Here is an 18680-nt window from a genome sequence, read left to right as displayed (position 1 = left end):
ACACTATTACAATGAAGGAACCAGCGCAAATTACAGTGCCGGTTCCTGCATCGCACCTCTCTCGCAGACCATACAAATTTAATTAAGCGAAGTGTGAATTCGGACAGAAATCGGATCGCATGGGCGTGAACACCCATGCAATCAGATTCAAGTGCAGGGGTAAAAAAGGTTCCTGCACCATTTTCATCCGACTCCAATGTGAGTTCAGCCTTACAAACTGCAGCAATGCAGTGCGAATCACATGCGATGTGTGTGTTCGCAATAGTGTGAACCCAGGCTTGAGGTTATATATTTCATTGCATTGTCTGTGCTATCGTTGTCAGAACACATTTTATTTTCCTGAACATTAAAGAGATCCTGATGTGTCACAATATACAGCAACAGTATCATTTTTCACAGAAAAATCGCTTGAGCACCAGGCAAGTGATTTTTGCCTAGACTGAAAGGATGTCATCAGTATGCTGTAGGCAGAAAGTGGCATTTTTCTCGGGGCAAGTTCACATCATATGTTTTAAGCGTCACTGGGCAGCCCTGCCCAACGTAGTCCTAAAGCATAGACATGACACATTACCTTGTGTTCTGTATTTTCAGTTCACAACTCTGCACTGCAGGGGTGGTGCACTAAAAAAGAAGTAGAATGTGCGTTACTTTTTCACTACAGCATGTTGCAAAAACTACACCCTCTGCTGTGAATAAAATGACTAAAATGTCACATGGGGAATCTAGTAGACGATTGTAAAAGAGCACACAGGAGGGCACAAATGCCTAGTGCATTACCAAAGGTTTATTGCATCAAAGACATACAGCCAATCGAGTACTCACAAAGGTAAAATATGTACAAGCATTGTATAACACCAAATCACAATCCAGTGTGGGAATAGTGTGGCCAAACACACCATGACGCTGCCCAGGCAAGCTTATGTGTTTCGGGGGACATGATTCCTTATTCAGAGCTAAACCCCCAGCATAGCTATTGCCATATAAATAGATACTACAACTAGTGGCACGCACAGGAAGGGGCGATTACTTTGCGTCAGACAGGGTCAGAGGTGAATAGGAGGTAATCTCCTATTAGGTGCGCACAAACTAGCAATCAAAAAGTTTGCATGATATAGATAAAAAAAAACAAAATAATAACCCAAACAATAAAAAATATATTTAAAAAATATATATTTATTTTGGCGGACCCCTACATATACAGTATATGTATTTTTTTTATTGTTTGGATTATGTTGTGCTTTTTTCCCTTTTATATTATGCAAACTTTTTGTCTGCATTGCTGTTGTAGATTCTCCCTGTTCAGTAAAACCATTGTAACTCCCAACAGTAACTGAGTAAAAATCTCTGTAATGGAATCCAAGCTGTTAAAACGCCTAACTGTGGTTCTAAACCTTTTTAACGTGTTGCTAAACCCACAACAGTAAAATCAGTCTGTATATGCAGTAAAGTATGCAGGGGTTAATCCTCCGTATTGTGTAAAAAGATTGTTTGATCCTGGCTTCTGTGATACTACCCTTCTGCTACTGTCCCTAGTCCATCTCCTGATCGCACAGAGCCCTGGGAGGTACTCTGCACATGCTCAGTTTGGTCTGTATTGCTAGAGAGTTGTGTTTTTTTTTTTTTGGAGGGTGCATGTGATCAGCACAGGGCCAACCAGCACTGTCCAGACAGAGCGTTAGGGATCATGCAGCCTCATAGGACAGTCAAAGGAGAATGAAAACTCCTTCTACATGCTTTAACCAGTGCTCAGCCAAGCACTGATAGAGACTACTCTAACTGCTGATGAGAAAAGGTATTTAGCGGTTCATATTTACTAAAATAATTGTATTTCCATGTTCTGTTTACTGTGAAAGTACAGATATAGTGAATGCAGGGTCCTTGGTTTAAAAACTGAGGATATGGCGATCGGCTGCTGATTTTTCAGAATGCCCATTCGATAGCAGCGGGACAGACTGGCTGAATGTTGGACAGTTGGATTGGCTGAATGTTGGACAGTTTCCCTTGAACCAACTGAAGTTCGACCAGTGTGTACTAGCCTTAAGAATGTATTGTGTGTGCCATTACAACAAAATATGCAACACAATTGTTGGTGAATTCTAGCAGCACAGGAGTTAACTTTTGTTTCACATATTCCTTACAAGTTAACTCCTGCACTGCCAGAATTCACCTTTTTGTTTTCACATATTCCTTACAAATTAACTCCTGCGCTGCCAGAATTCACCTTTTGTTTTCACATATTCCTTACAAGTTAACTCCTGCACTGCCAGAATTCACCTTTTGTTTTCACATATTCCTTACAAACTGTATGAACATAGAATTGTCGATTTTAACAAGAATGATTTTAATGTAACCTAATTTTGTGTTTTTTTTCCACATTAAATTTCTTGTAGGTTGATATTGGTAAGTGTCATTATTTGGTTGATCTGGACACAACTAGAGAAACTACACGGGAGCCTCGTTATTCTTCAAAAGACGAGTGGGTAGCCATAGCTTACAAACCGTTCCTGGATACGTCAAGGTAAGAAACTGTGCCTAAATTCATTTTTTTTTTAGTTTTTAGATACTTTGGGGAAGAGTGGGAACTTTTGTCAGATTCATTGTTCCTGTTGAAGAGATTTATCTCTCAGGTTTTAAATTTTGTTTCTGTCTTTATATAGGGGTTTCTCTTCCTTACTTCCTGTACACACTGTATTTGCACAGCAGTCTTTCAAATGCAGTTTCTTATTGTACATCACGGGACACAGAGCCATAGTAGTTACTATGTGGGTTATAGGCCACCGTCAGGTGATGGACACTGAATTAAAAAGTGCACTCCCTATATAACCCCTCCCACTGGTGGGAGTACCTCAGTTTTTTTGCCAGTGTCTAATGTGTTGGTCACGAGTAAAGATGTTCTGTGCTGAGCTCCACTGGAGCAATCCTTCGTGGGGCTAGCCATGCAGCCGGATCCATTCAAAGTGTCTTTTTGGCCGAATTGAATGGTACCCGGGCCTCGTATCCGAAGAAACGAGGTCTTGCCTGTAACGCTTCCCTTTTTTAGAGAGCTGGACCCCGGGATCCAGTACTTTTTGGTATTAAGGCCATAAAGTTTTACTGATGGTGGTGCTATTACAGATCCAGGATTATAGGTTTCCTCGAGGATCCCCAGCTCCTGAAGGTTTAACAGAACCCACCATGAAGAGGGAAGATTGGGTCTGTTGGTTTACCACAGAAAACCCTGCGGTGGGAAAGGTAAGTGGAGTTTTTCTAAGAAATTTTGAAAAATGTTCTTATGAATGTCTCCTTTAATTAGTAAATGTTGTCATGCCTATGTGTCACCACTGGGGGCTGTATAGAGCACTTACGTCTCATGCTTCTCAGAGAGCCCACGATATGTCCAGTAAACAGCAGTTTTCTCTTCCTCCGGACCGGCAGCAGACCTCCAGTAAGTCTGGGGGGTTTTGCCTGGGGCTTAGCGCGGCATTGCTGTCCTTCAATGCCCAGCGAGGGGAATATGTGTTATAAAGGCACCATTGTTACTGGCAAGCTGCGGAGGGACACAAGAGCGAAGGTATATATGAGGTTTGGTGACCCAAGCATTCCTTTGGCACATTTACTACTGCATCAGGCTGAGCATTAATATCAGCAGCAGAGCTGGACTATTGCTCAAGCAATGCATGCATTCCTTCTGGTAGTACCTCTGCTTTGTGCATCAGGCTATGGTCAGAAGGGAGGTTAATCGCACCTCAAAAAAGGGGCTCTAGAAAGACTATAGTCACTGGAGAGCCTAGACCCATCTCGGAAAAGATGGCATCCTCCCCTGAAAGTAATATGGCTGGTCAGAATGAGCCATCAGGAGGGGCAAGTGTTGCAGCTGCTTTTAGTATTGCAGCCCCATTTTTTCTCCAACCATTCTAAGTTTGGAGCAAAAAATTGATGATTTAATCGCATCCCAGAGTGGGACTAAGCATAAACAGGTCCCCGCCCTTTGCTCAGGACCCTCATGCTGAGGAACAAGGGGCGAGAAATGACAAATTTCTCTCAAGGGACCAGGAAGAGGCTGATGTCCGAAGAACCTAATATGAAAGGATCAGGTTCGCAGGAAAGGTGGTTGGTACAGTCTCTCACTGAATTGGTCCGCTCCACATTTTTACTGCCAATAAGCGCAGTCAATCGATGAGCCCACCTTTGATCTGGGTTCACTAAAGCCCCCTCAATCTGTTCATGCTTTTCCTATCCATTTATGGCTAAAAAGGCTTATGTGAGTGGGAGCACCCAGATAAACAGTTTTTTTTTTTCCTCCAAAAAAGTTTTCAATATTTTATCCTATGGATGAAGAGTTCTAAAAGAAATGGGGATTTCCAGCAGTTGACGCTGCTATATCCTCTGTACCGGACTTGTCCAGTAGACAATGCTCATATGCTAAAGGATCCAACAGATATGAAATTGGAATTCCTTTTTAAAAGCTATATTTCTCTCGCAGGTTCAGCCTGCGCTGTCTGTGATCAGAGTATCTTAGTCCTTAAAGGACCAGTTTATGGAGGTACTCAAGATTATTCCTGATCAGCAGGCCCAAGATTTGGCCGGGATATCAGAAGCGTTATGTTTTACAGTAGACGCTATAAAAGATTCTATTCTCCAGGCCTCACGGCTCATGCTAGGGCAGGTACATGTGCGCAGAATCCTATGGTTATAAAATTGGTCAGCCAAAGCGCTATGCAAAAGCTCTTGGCCAGTTTCCCATTTCATGGTGAATGGTTAATTGGAAACGATCTGGATAGGTATATCCAAATAATTTCTAGTGGGAAAAGTTCCCTTTTACCGGTTAAAATGAAGTTTAAGCATTTTATTCTTTTAAAACGTGCTTCTTCTCTGGTGCCAGGGGCATTAGCCTCCAGGCAGTCATGACGGCCTCCACCGTCAGGTTCATAAGGTAAGCTCAGGGTCAGTCGCAGGGCCAAAAGAGGACCTGAGGGAGGAAACCCAGAAAACAAAATACTAAAGCCTCTTTATGAAAGGGCACCCCCGCTCGCCCAAGAGTGGGGGGAAGGATTCTACAGTTTTCAAGGGTCTGGCAGGAACAATGTCAAGACAGACGGATGGCTTCCTCAATTTCTCTAGGTTACAGACTAGAGTTCCAAGGTCTCTCTTTCTAGCTTTGGATCATCTCTTGTCTCAGAGTGATATCAGTGGTCCCCTTGGAAGAGCAAGGATTAGGGTTTTTATTCAAACCTTTTCACGGTTCCAAAGCCAAACGGGGATGTCAGACCCATTTTAGGCCTCAAAGATCTAAACCAGTTTTTGAATATCCGTTCTTTTTGCATGGAGTCAATCCGATCAGTAGTCTCCATCCTACAAGGGGGAGAACTTCTGGCGTCAATCAACATTAAGGATGCTTTTCTCCATGTGCCGATTTTCCCCACTCACCAGAAATTTCTACGCTTCAAGGTAGAAAATCTTCATTCCAGTTTGTAGCTCTGCCTTCGATCTAGCTACTGCACCTCAAGTGTTTACAAAGGTCCTGGCTCCTCCTTTAGCCAGGTTAGGGGCTCAAGGTATAACGATACTAGCCTACTTAGATGATCTACTCTTGATAGATCAATCGGTAGCCTGCTTAAAACCAAAGTTTGGTCACCACAGTCAGCTACCTGGAGTACCTAGGTTGGATTCTCAACCTAGAAAAATCCTCCTTAAAACCATCAAGGAGATTGCAGTACTTGGGGCTGATCATAGATACAGCTCAGAAGAGGGTGTTTTTGCCCCAGGAATGGATCAGTTCCATAAGGGAACTGATTCAGTTGATCAAAACAAAGAATCCTTCTATTTGACTTTGCATGAAATTGTTGGGAAAGATGGTGGCTTAATTCAAGGCCGTTCTATATGCGCAGTTTTATTCAAGACTGCTGCAACACAGTATCCTGTCAACTTAGAACAAGAAGCTCTGGAATTCCCAAAGCGTTGATCCCCCAAGATGCGTCAGAGCCTCAATTGGTGGTTAATATCCAAAAATCTTCAAAAAGGGAAATCCTTTCTACCAGTTACATGGAAAGTGGTAACAACAAATGCCAGCCTTCTGGGCTGGGGAAGAAGCACCTGTCCAAGGGAAATGGTCTAAATTAGAGATGACCTTGCCCATCAATATTCTAGAGATTCGGGCAGTACGCCTGGCCCTGGAGGCCTGGATGCTCAGACTACCGAATTGTCCTGTCAGGATCCAATCCGACAATGCCACAGCTGGGGCCATATCTTCTGCAGGAAGAGTATCAGAGTTGGCTGCTCTTTCTTGTAAAGAGCCATATTTGATTATTCATAAGGATAAGGTTGTATTGCGGCCTCATCCTAAATTCCTACAGAAGGTAGTGTCAGGTTTTCATTTAAACCAGGATATTGTTCTGCCTTCATTTCTTCCAGAACCTCGTTCTGTGGAAGAGAGGTCACTACATTCTCTTGATGTGGTGAGAACAGTCAAGGTCTATTTGAAAGTGACCGCTCAGATTCGTAAAACAGATGTTTTGTTTGTGTTGCCAGACGGTCCTAAAAGAGGACAGGCAGCGTCGAAATCTACTATTTCTAAATGGATTCGTCAAGTGATTGTTCAAGCTTATGGTTTAAAGAGGAAAATTCCTCCTTTTCATGTTAAAGCGCATTCCACCAGGGCTGTTAGTGCTTCTTGGGCAGTGCATCACCAAGCCCCCATGGCTCAAGGCCTCAACTTGGTCTTCAGTCCATACATTTACCAGATTCTATCAAGTAGATGTAAAAGATCATGAACACATCGCCTTTGGGCGTAGTGTACTGCTGCAGAATGAATCCTTTAGTCTCTTGGTGCCCTACTTTTGTTGTGTCTCCCTCTCTTCAGTTGGCATTGCTATGGGACAGCCCACATAGTATTTACTATGGCTCTGTGTCCTGTGATGTACGATAAGAAAATAGGATTTTTATAACCGCTTACCTGTAAAATCCTTTCCTTTGAAGTACATCACGGGACACAGAGGTCCCTCCCTTCTTTGGTATACACGTGTATTGCTTTGCTACAAAACTGAGGTACTTCCATCAGTGGGAGGGGTTATGTAGGGAGTGCACTTTTTAATTGACGCCGTGCCAGTGTCCATCACCTGAAGGTGGCCTATAACCCACATAGTAACTACTATGGCGCTGTGTCCCATGATGTACTTCAAAGAAAAGGATTTTACAGGTAAGCTGTTATAAAAATCCTATTTTTTTGGAAAAAAATACACTTTAATGAATTTTTGAAAAAAAACCCAAAACCGTAAAGTTAACCCAATTTTTTGTATAATGTGAAAGATGATGTTACACCGCAAGAATCGTGATCTTTTTTCTAAGCAAAAAGAAAAACGTGATTCTCATTTTTCCCAGAATCGTGCAGCTCTAAAACACATCCAACAATAAAATTAGGACACTGATTCTAAACCTCTTCTAGAATATGTGTTTATTGCTTTATTGCTCTGTACCATTGCTCTGTGGTACCCCCTCATTTCCTGTTTTGTTTGACACTGATTAAAGTAGAACTGTAGGCAAAACTTTTTTTTTTTTTTGGATAGAGTAAGGGACGATTATAACCCATGTCAGATTTTTATTCGCTATCTGTGTCCCATTGCAGAGATTTCCCTTCACTTCCCGTCCCATAGCCAAACAGGAGGTAAGAGGAAATCCCTTTAAATTAAGGGAATTTTTTGGGGACCCCAAGATCAGCAGAACTAGTTTCACCATGGGCAGGTTTCCCCTCTTACTTTTCTGGGGTCAACCCAAAATTTTAGATTTTCTTTTACTTTCATTTTCATTGATAATGGTAAACAGGACAAATAGAGAGGGTGAATCTCCCTAAGTCCCCTTTCACACTTGTACGACTTGTCGTACGATTTGGGACTGCAAAATCGCATGACAAGTCATTCCCCATGATTTCCAATGACTACCATTCATATTGGTCCCTGCACTACTTTGGTCTGACTTTGATCCTACTTCAGCCCATTGAATATCTCTGAAGTCGGATCAGAGTTGGATATCCGTCTTAACTGATCCGACTTTGGCATGCAACTTGTGCTCTGATGATCTTGAAGGCGAATTAAAAAAAAAAAATATGGCATGGGTTCCCCCCTCAAGAGCATACCAGGCCGTTCGGTGTGGTATGGATTTTAAGGGGAACCCCCACGCCGAAAAAGCTGCATGGGGGTCCCCCCCAAAATCCATACCAGACCCTTATCCGAGTACACAGCCTGGCAGGTCAGGAAAGGGGGTGGGGACAAGCGAACGCCCCCCCTCCTGAACCATACCAGGCCGCATGCCCTCAACATGGAGGGGTGGGTGCTTTGAGGCAGGGGTCCCTGCGCCCCCCCCACCCCAAAGCACCTTGTCGCCATGTTAATGAGGACAAGGCCCTCTACCTGACTACCTTGGCCGTTGGTTGTCAGGGTCTGCGGGCGGGGAGCTTATCGGAGTCTGGAAGCCCCCTTTAACAAGGGGACCCCCAGATCCCGGCCCCCCACCCTATGTGAATGAGTATCTGGTACATTGTACCCCTACCCATTCACCTAAAAAAAAAAAAGTGTCAAAAATAAAACACAGTACACAGGTTTTTAAAGTAATTTATTAAGCAGCTCCGGCGACTCTTCCAACGACTTTTCCCCTCTCCGGCTCTTTTGTCTCCTCCGCTGATGCCTTCTGCCGGTTCTTCTCCCCTCTCCGGGTCTTCTCCGCTCTCCGCTGATGTCTTCTAGCCCTCTCCAGGTTCTTCTCCCTCTATCTGCTGTTTTCTGCCTCTGCCAGGTCTTCTCCGCTGTCTTCTCGCACATTTGCATGGTCTTCTCCGCTGTCTTCTCCGCTGTCTTCTCCGCTGTCTTCTCCCTCTGTTCTTCTTCCGATGTTGACTCGACGCTCTCTCCCGCTCTAATGCTGGGTGCGCGGTGTGCCACTACTTCTATTAGCATGTGACATCATCTGGAGGCCCGTCCCTTATGACGTCACCGCCCGGGGCATGATTGGCAGCAACGCCCTCCGGTGACCCCGCCCCATGTCAATATAAGTAGTGGCACACAGTGCACCCAGCATTAGAGCAGAACACAGCAATGAGTCAACATCGGAAGAACAACAGAGGGAAAAGACTGTGCAAAAGAGCAAGAAGACAGCGGACAGAGGGAGAAGAACCGGAGAGGGCTAGAAGACATCAGCGGAGGAGGCAGAAGAGGGAGAAGAGCTGGAGAGGGCAGAAGAAGTCGGAAGAGACCCCAGAGCTGCCAAATAAATTACTTTAAAAACCTGTGAACTTTGTTGTAATTTTTTTGTAGATGAATGGGTAGGGGTACGATGTACCCCATACTCATTCACATAGGGTGGGGGGCCGAGATCTGGGGGCCCCCTTGTTAAAGGGGGCTTCCAGATTCCGATAAGCTCCCCAACAACCAACGGCCAGAGTTGTCAAGAAGAGGCAAATGTCCTCATCAACATGGGGACAAGGTGCTTTGGGGTGGGGAGTGCAGGACCCCCTCTTCCCCAAATCACCCACCCCCCCTCATGCGGCCTGGAACGGTTCAGGAGGTGGGGGGGCGCTCGCTCGTCCCCACCCACCTTTCCTGACCTGCCGGGCTATGTGCTCGGATAAGGGTCTGGTATGGTTTTTAGGGGGGGACCCCACGCCGCTTTTTTTTTTTTTTGGCATCAGGGTTCCCCTTAAAATCCATGCCAGACCGAAGGGCCTGGTATGCTCTTGGAGGGGGGCATCCATGCCATTTTTTTTTTTACATTGTGCCTGGAGTTCCCCCTAAAGATTCATGCCAGACAGTGCCTGGTATTGTTTGGGATCAAAGTCGGATCCCTGTTAATTGAAGTCGGATGCATGTTGGACTTCAAGTCGCAGGGCAAAGTCTGATCCACAGTTGTTACAACTGTTGTGTCGTACAAGTGTGAAAGGGGCCTAATGGGGACACAGACAGCAATAAACACTATCAGGTGTTCTAACCCTCCTCTACTCTATCCAAAACTTAAAAACATTTTGCCGTTAGTTAACCGCTTGCTCACGCCGATATAAGTCGGCAGAAGGGCACGTACAGGCAGATTAACGTACCTGTATGTTGCCCTTTAAGAAGCGGTTTGCGGGCGTGCGTGCCTACCGCGACCTCCGTGAGTGTCCACAGGGATACCCGTGATCGTCTTACGGAGAGGAAGAACGGGGAAATGCTGATGTAAACAAGCATTTCCCCGTTCTGCCTAGTGACAGGACACTGATCACCGCTCCCTGTAATCGGGAGCGGTGATCAGTGTCGTGTCACACATAGCCATGCCCCCCCCCACTTTTAGAATCACTCCCTAGGACACACTTAACCCCTTCACTGCCCCCTAGTGGTTAACCCCTTCACTGCCAGTCACATTCACACAGTAATCAATGCATTTTTAATTGCACTGATCGCTGTATAAATGTGAATAGTCCCAAAATCACGCCAAAAGTGTCCGATCTGTCCGCCATAACGTCGCAGTCACGATAAAAATCGCTGATCGCCACCATTACTAGTAGAAAAAAAATTAATAAAAATGCCATAAAACTATCCCCTAATTTGTAGACGCTATAACTTTTGCGCAAACCAATAACTAAATGTAGAAGAATACGTTTTGGCCTAAACTGAGGAAAAAATGTTTTTTTATATATTTTTGGGGGATATTTATTATAGCAAAACATAAAAAATAATGCGTTTTTTTTTTTCAAAAATGACGCTTTTTTTGTTAACCACTTCAGCCCCGGAAGGATTTACCCCCTTCCTGACCAGAGCACTTTTTACAATTTGGCACTGCGTCGCTTTAACTGCTAATTGCGCGGTCATGCAATGCTGTAACCAAACGAAATTTGCGTCCTTTTTCTTTAGCTTTCTTTTGATGGTATTTGATCACCTCTGCTGTTTTTATTTTTTGCGCTATAAACGGAAAAAGACCGAAAATTTTGAAAAAAAATGATATTTTCTACTTTTTGTTATAAAAAAAATCCAATAAACTCAATTTTAGTCATACATTTAGGCCAAAATGTATTTGGCCACATGTCTTTGGTAAAAAAAATGTCAATAAGCGTATATTTATTGGTTTGCGCAAAAGTTATAGCGTCTACAAACTAGGGTACATTTTCTGGAATTTACACAGCTTTTAGTTTGACTGCCTATGTCATTTCATGAGGTGCTAAAATGGCAGGGCAGTACAAACCCCCCCCAAATGACCCCATTTTGGAAAGTAGACACCCCAAGGAAATTGCTGAGAGGCATGTTGAACTCATTGAATATTTATTTTTTTTGTCCCAAGTGATTGAATAATGACAAAAAAAGAAAAAATAAATAAAAAAAGAAAAAAATTACAAAAAGTTGTCACTAAATGATATATTGCTCACACAAGCCATGGGCATATGTGGAATTGCACCCCAAAATACATTCAGCTGCTTCTCCTGAGTATGGGGATACCACATGTGTGGGACTTTTTGGGAGCCTAGCCGCGTACGGGGCCCCGAAAACCAAGCACCGCCTTCAGGATTTCTAAGGGCATAAATTTTTGATTTCACTCCTCACTACCTATCGCAGTTTTGAAGGCCATAAAATGCCAAGATGGCACAAACCCCCCCCAAATGACCCCATTTTGGAAAGTAGACATCCCAAGCTATTTGCTGAGAGGCATGTTGAGTCCATGGAATATTTTATTTTTTGACACAAGTTGCGGGAAAGTGACAATTTTTTTTTTTTTTTTGCACAAAGTTGTCACTAAATGATATATTGCTCACACAGGCCATGGGCATATGTGGAATTACACCCCAAAATACATTCTGCTGCTTCTCCTGAGTATGGGGATACCACATGAGTGGCACTTTTTGGGAGCCTAGCTTCATACGGGGCCCCGAAATCCAATCACCGCCTTCAGGATTTCTAAGGGCGTTAATTTTTGATTTCACTCCTCACTACCCATCACAGTTTCGAAGGCCATAAAATGCCAAGATAGCACAAAACCCCCCAAAATGACCCCATTTTGGAAAGTAGACACCCCAAGCACATCCAGGTTTGGGTCTCTCAAAATGCGATGGCATCTTGGGAGACCCTGTGAAAGTGTGTCCTAGTCTGTGCAGTGCTGTACCCTACGCTAAAACTCAACTAGTGTATGGTAGCGTTCAAAACATTCACCAATGCAAAGACCAGGATTGCCAGGACAGGAGGGACAATAATACCGGGTGTCACGCCTAAATCCGCGCTTGCTGCAGACACGACATTTTCTTTGGGGGGGGCTTGTTGGGTAGGGGTACTCGGGATGGCATAAGGAAAATGCCTCTCATGCAGCCGGCCTACTGCATTTGGTTGGGGAAGGTGAGGTGGAGCACCGTCTGGAAACAGAAGGGCTCTGACGATCTCTTCCTGGAATTTAAGGAAGGATCCAGTCCGTCCTGAAGCTCTGTATAGCACATGAGCGTTCAGCAAAGCCAATTGAAATAAGTATACAGACACTTTTTTGTACCAGCGTCTGGCCTTACGGGCAATTAGGTACGGCGCCAACAACTTGTCGTTGAGGTCCACCCCTCCCATATTTTGGTTATATTCGTGGACACAGAGGGGTTTCTCCACAACACCAGTCGCCGTAGTAATTTGGGTCGTCGTGTCTGCATGAAGGGAGGTAAGAACGAAAACATTCTTATTGTCCCTCCACTTCATAGCGAGCAAGTTATTACACTGCAAGCAGGCTCTCTCCCCCAGCCTAAGACGGGAATCTACAAGCCGCTGAGGAAAGCCCCGGCGATTAGGTCGCACGGTGCCACATGCTCCAATTTGATGATCAAAAAGGTGACTAAAAAGTGGCACGCTCGTGTAATAATTGTCCACGTACAAGTGGTACCCCTTTCCGAATAAGGGTGACACCAAGTCCCACACTATCTTGCCAGCGCTTCCTATGTAGTCAGGGCAGTTTGTCGGCTCTACGTGACTATCTTTGCCCTCGTAAACCATAAATCTACATGTATAGCCTGTGGCCCTGTCACAGAGCTTATACATCTTGACCCCGTATCTGGCACGCTTGCTGGGAAGGTACTGTTTGAATGACAAGCGGCCAGAAAATGTAATCAGGGACTCATCAACGCAGACAACTTGATGGGGAGTAAACAAGTCTGCAAAACGTTGGTTGAAGTGGTTTACGAGGGGCCGAATTTTGTAGAGCCGATCGTATTCAGGGTCTCCACGAGGATGACAGAGTTCATTGTCGTTGAAGTGCATGAACCGCAAAATCTGCTCGTATCGTGCCCTGGTCATGGAGGCAGAGAACACGGGCATATGGTGAATTGGGTCAGTGGACCAATATGACCGCAACTCACTCTTTTTGGTTATGCCCATGTTGAGGGAAAGGCCCAGAAAGACCTTAAATTCGGAGACCGTAATCGGTCTCCAATCTCTGGCAAGGGAGGACTGGGGAATAGTGGCGATGTGTTGACCAGCGTACAAATTGCTTTGGTCCACAATAGATCTATAGAGATCTTCGGTGAAAAACAGTGAATAAAAATCCAGTGGCGTAAAATCAACTGTTTCCACCTGAATTCCGGGTTAGCCAGTGAATGGGGGCAATACGGGTGCTGCAGAAGTGGTGGGTACCCAATTCGGATTGGCCAATGCAGCAGGAAGGGCACTATGGGCACGACGGGCCTGTCTTTGTCTTCTTGGTGGCAGCGGGACCCTACTAGTGCTTGCCACCTCACCAGCTTGAACTGCACTTATGGGACTCGCCACGTCACCACGTGATACTGCAGTGCTGGATGTACGACCAGGGTGTACTAGGCCGCTGGTGCTTGCCAGTTCACCAGAAGGAGTAGCGGCACTAGTACTGCTCTGCTCCATACGAGGGACCTGCGGTTCTTGCACTTCAAGGACAGAAGAAGAAGTTCGGGGTCTGGTACGCCTGACCCTAGCAGGGACCACAACTCCGTCGTCAGAGCTATCTGTCATGGAGCCGCTGTCCTCTACAGGATCGTATTCTGAGCCTGAACTTGACAGATGAGTGACTTCCTCTTCACTATCTGTCATACTCAGAAACGTGTAGGCCTCTTCACTAGTGTACCTTCGATTTGCCATTTTGGCCTCTAAATTTAGGGGTACACTAGTGAGACTCACAGGCAAAAAAGCTCCTGACTGTCAGCGACTGATTCAAAACGCTACCAAAAAACTGTTAGCGATCGCAGGGATCAGGCCTGACTCTGCGAACGCTGCAGTTATGTGTGCTTAGTGTTTTGTGACAGTTATCGATCGATACTGCACTTGGGTGGGCTGGGCCGAGGAGCAAAACGCAGGTGCTAGCAGGAATATGGGCTGATCCCGCTAACACTGCGTTTTTTGGGGGGACCCTAAACTGCTGGGGAGTATAGATCTGATCGGATCAGATATCGATCCGCTCAGATACTATAGCACTAAGGGAGGTGTATGCTGCGTGCGTGGGTGTTAGCGGTACTGGCGCTAACCTGACGCTGCCTGGGGCGACGCAGACCTTATCTGACCCTAAAAACTTAACTTATATCACCGCCGGGCAATTAGGGGGTTAAACCTTTATAAGGTAATAAACGGCGGGTGCCCTAAAACTATAATAAACTGTAATAAACTATAATAAACTACAAAAAACAAACCAACTAACCAGCGTCACCCGTAACAATTATATGGTGATCACTGGTGAAAGGGTTAACTAGGGGGCAATCAAGGGGTTAAAACCTTTAGAAGGTAGTATATGGGGGTCCCTGTCGCTATAAAACACTGACAGCGAACCTATATACTTACCTCCCTAACTAGCGTCACCTGTGTCACTAATACAGCGATCAGAAAAACGATCGCTTAGTGACACTGGCGACGGGGGGTGATCACGGGGTTAAAACTTTATTAGGGGGGGTTAGGGGGGTACCCTGGACCTAAGGGGGGTACCCTAGACCTAAAGGGGGCTAACCTAACTGCCCTAACACTTATAACTGACACAAACTGACACCAATGCAATAATCAGAAGAAAAAAAAAACCTGCTATTGGTGTCAGTATGTGTGGGGGTACAGGGGGGTGATCGGGGGGTGACAGGGGGGTGACAAGTGTGCCTGCGTGTTCTACTGTATGTGTAGTGTTGGTGCACTTACTTGGATGTCTTCTCTCCTCGGCGCCGGACGAAAAGACCGTCTCGAGGAGAGATGACATCACTTCCTCCGCTTCTGTTTACATTCACAGAAGCCGAGGAAGCACATCATTGGCCAGGAGCGATCGCGAGGGGGGAGCCACGAATGAGTGGCCTCCCCCTCACCTTCGATCGACCCTGACCTCGATCTGACCGCCGCTGGCACCGGGGGGGGGGTCCGATCGGACCCCCCACCCGCGGGCAGGCAAGGACGTACCTGTACGTCCTTTTGCCTGCCCGTGCCATTCTGCCGACGTATATAGTCGTGCGGCGGTCGGCAAGTGGTTAAAGCGCAAAAAATAAAAACCTTAGAGGTAATCAAATACCACCAAAAGAAAGCTCTATTTGTGGGGAAAAAAGGACGTCAATTTCGTTTGGGAGCCACGTCGCACAACCACGCAATTGTCAGTTAAAGCGACGCAGTGCCGAATTGCAAAAAGTGCTCCGGTCTTTGGGCAGCCAAATGGTCCAGGGCTTAAGTGGTTAAACTTTAACCACTTAAGGACCGAGCCTCTTTTTGAGACTTGTTTACAAGTTAAAAACTGGGGGGGTTTATTGCTTATTTAGAACCCCCAAACATATATTTTTTTCAGACACCCTAGAGAATAAAATGGCGGTCTTTGCAATACTTTGTCACACCGTTTTTGCGCAGCGGTCTTACAAGCGCAATTTTTTTCGGTTAAAAAATATACTTTTTTGAATTAAAAAATAAGACAGCAGTGAAGTTAGCCCAATTTTTTTCTATATTGTGAATGATAATGTTACGCTGAGTAAATTGATACCCAACATGTCACGCTTCAAAATTGTGCCCGCTCGTGGAATGACAACAAACTTTGGCACTTAAAAATCTCCATTGGCGACGTTTACAAATTTTTACAGGTTACCAGTTTTGAGTTACAGAGAAAGTCTAGTGCTAGAATTATTGCTCTCGCTCTAACGATCACGGCAATACCTCACATGTGTTGTTTAAACACCGTTTTCATATGCGGGCGCGACTTACGTATGCATTCGCTTCTGCGCTTGTACTCAGTGCGACGGAGCGCTTAAAATTTTTTTTTTTTTTTTTTAATTTTATTTATTTACACTATCCTTTTAAAACTTTTATTCCTATTACAAGGAATGTAAACATCCCTTGTAATAGAAAAGAAGCATGACAGGACCTCTTAAAGAGGTTTGTTTCACTGCAAAGGTAAAGCATAATGGGCTACTATGCATCGCATAGTAGCCCATTGTGTGTCACTTACCTGACACAGGAGCCTGCGATGTCACTGCTGTCCTCTCTGCTACGGAGCGTCCATCTTCTTTCCGGGTATCGTGGCTCCGGCACTGTGATTGGCTGGAGCCGCGATTATGTCACTCCCGCGCATGCGCTTGGGAGCCGCCACTAACGGCATATCGCCCTTGGCAGCGGCATGCTCAGTGCGCGCCGCTGTCTACGGCGCATGCGCCGTAGACAGCGGTGCTTGTCTTTTTACAAATACCTCCTAAACCCTGTAGGTTTAGGAGATATAAGGCTTACCTGTAGATCAAAGTGGTCTGTAAGGGTTTACAACCACTTTAAATGTGAGATCTGCAGTCAAAAAGACCTCAGATCTCATATTTACACTTAAATGCAATTAAAAAAAATAAAAAATAAATCCCCCCTTTAAGACCATTGGGCAGAAGTGATGTTTGACATTGCTTCCACCATCTAATGTTATGGAGCCGAGTGGGGGCCATCTTTCCCTCACTCTGCATCCAGACTCAAGGGGGAAAGGACTTGATCGTCTCCGCCACTACCGACGGCTCCGGTAAGCGGTGGAAACGAATGGAGCATGGTAGGAGGGTCCTCCCGCCCCCGATAAAAGTGATCTCGCAGCGAATCCGCTGCAGAAACTACTTTTACCTTAAAGAGAACTGCACATCGTTGCTGAAAATACTAGCTAGCTGCCGCCATAACAATGGTATTTATTTATCGTCAAAGTACCAACGTACGGCGATTTGCGTGCAGTGGTTAAATACAGTTGGTTAGGAGAAATCTCCCAAGTAGATATACAGACAGCAATGTAAAATTGACAGAGGTTCTAACCCTAGAGTTGGGCATTAAAGCATACTATCTGCCTATACTTATTACTAATACTAATTATTACTATACTAATTATTAAAATAGCAAACATGTTATACTTACCTGCTCTGTGAAAACCTCCTCTTCTGGGGTCCCCCACCGGCTCTCTGCTTGCAGGATTTGATTGAGGGCAGCAGGAGCCAATGGCTCCCACTGCTGCCTCTGAGACACTGCAGATGGGCACAGCACTGGATCAAGATAGGGCTCAGGTAAGTATAAAGGGGGGGGGGTGATACAAACATTTGGACATTTTTTACCTTAATGCAAGGGAATGCATTAAGATAAAAAATGTCTAGGATTTAGAATCACTTTAAAGAATTCCAGAAATATTTATCATGTATTGTTTGGAGGTTCAATAAAGGAGGTTCAGGTTCACTATTGCCAACCACTGGGAAGCCTACTTGTAACTTTGAAGTTTCAATCATTTGTAAAACTCGGAGAGTGATGTGCTGTATTGCTTTTGCTTATGTTATCTGTACAAACACAATACCCTTGTGAGTTGTTGGTATAAATGAAGGTTGTTATCTGAATACAAGCAGGGCCCTGCATCTAGGTTTTAAGAGTTTTGACCTGTTATGTTGGAAATAAAATGGTCTTTATGGTACTTTACTATTTTTGTCTGTCCTGAAAATAGTGATTGTTTAACATGCATATTTTCATGCATAAGATTTAAGAGTTTTGGGTTTAAAGACCATTTAATTTGTGATTGCATTGCTGTAAAATATTAAGCTTTTTTCAAAAAGGTAATTTACCATGTGTTATACATATTTGTGCTCTAAAGAATATTTCATAAAATACATTGCTATGGTAAAATTTTAGTAGCTAAAGTAGATGTAAATGCTCATTGGATGCCAAAATAATAGTAAGATAATGTGGCGCTAAGGCTGGGTTCACACTGGTGCGACACGACAGCCGTCCTACTTTGGATCCGACTTTGCCCTGCGACATGAAGCCGGCATGTGTCCGACTTTCAATGAACGAGGATCCGACTTGGATCCCCGCCAATGCCGGCACTGTGTTTGGTATGAATCTTTAGGGGGGAACTCCGCGCCAAATTTTAAATAAAAAACCGGCATGGGTTCCCCCTCCAGAGGCATACCAGGCCCTTGGGTCTGGTATGGACCTTGAAGGGAACCCCCTACGCCGAAAAAACGGCATGGGGGGTCGCCCCCAATCCATACCAGACCCTTATCCGAGCACGCAGCCCGGCCGGACAGGAATGGGGGTGGGGACGAGCGAGCGCCCCCCCCCTCCTGAACCGTACCAGGCCGCATGCCCTCAACATGGGGGGTGGTGCCTTGGGGGAGGGGGGCGCGCTGCGGCCCCCCCACCCCAAAGCACCTTGTCCCCATGTCGATGAGGACAAGGGCCTCTTCCCGACAACCCTGGCCGTTGGTTGTCGGGGTCTGCGGGCGGGGGGCTTATCGGAATCCGGGAGCCCCC

At 45.3% G+C, this 18680-nt stretch overlaps 1 protein-coding gene across 5 annotated transcripts in view; it reads left to right on the top strand.

Annotated features, from left to right (window-relative positions):
• Positions 1 to 18680, top strand: part of ALG9 (ALG9 alpha-1,2-mannosyltransferase) — a 361563-nt gene that overhangs the window by 300102 nt on the left and 42781 nt on the right. For all 5 annotated transcript variants that reach the window (XM_073602427.1, XM_073602429.1, XM_073602426.1 and 2 more), the window contains one exon: positions 2391 to 2518. In XM_073602427.1, the coding sequence (XP_073458528.1) occupies positions 2391 to 2518 (128 nt within the window). The remainder of the gene's footprint in view (positions 1 to 2390; positions 2519 to 18680) is intronic.

The sequence above is a fragment of the Aquarana catesbeiana genome, linkage group LG10 (genome assembly GCF_042186555.1).
Source record: "Aquarana catesbeiana isolate 2022-GZ linkage group LG10, ASM4218655v1, whole genome shotgun sequence".
NCBI lineage: Eukaryota > Metazoa > Chordata > Amphibia > Anura > Ranidae > Aquarana > Aquarana catesbeiana.
The sequence above is the reverse complement of the archived record's forward strand: the minus strand, read 5'-3'. Positions and strand labels throughout refer to the sequence as shown.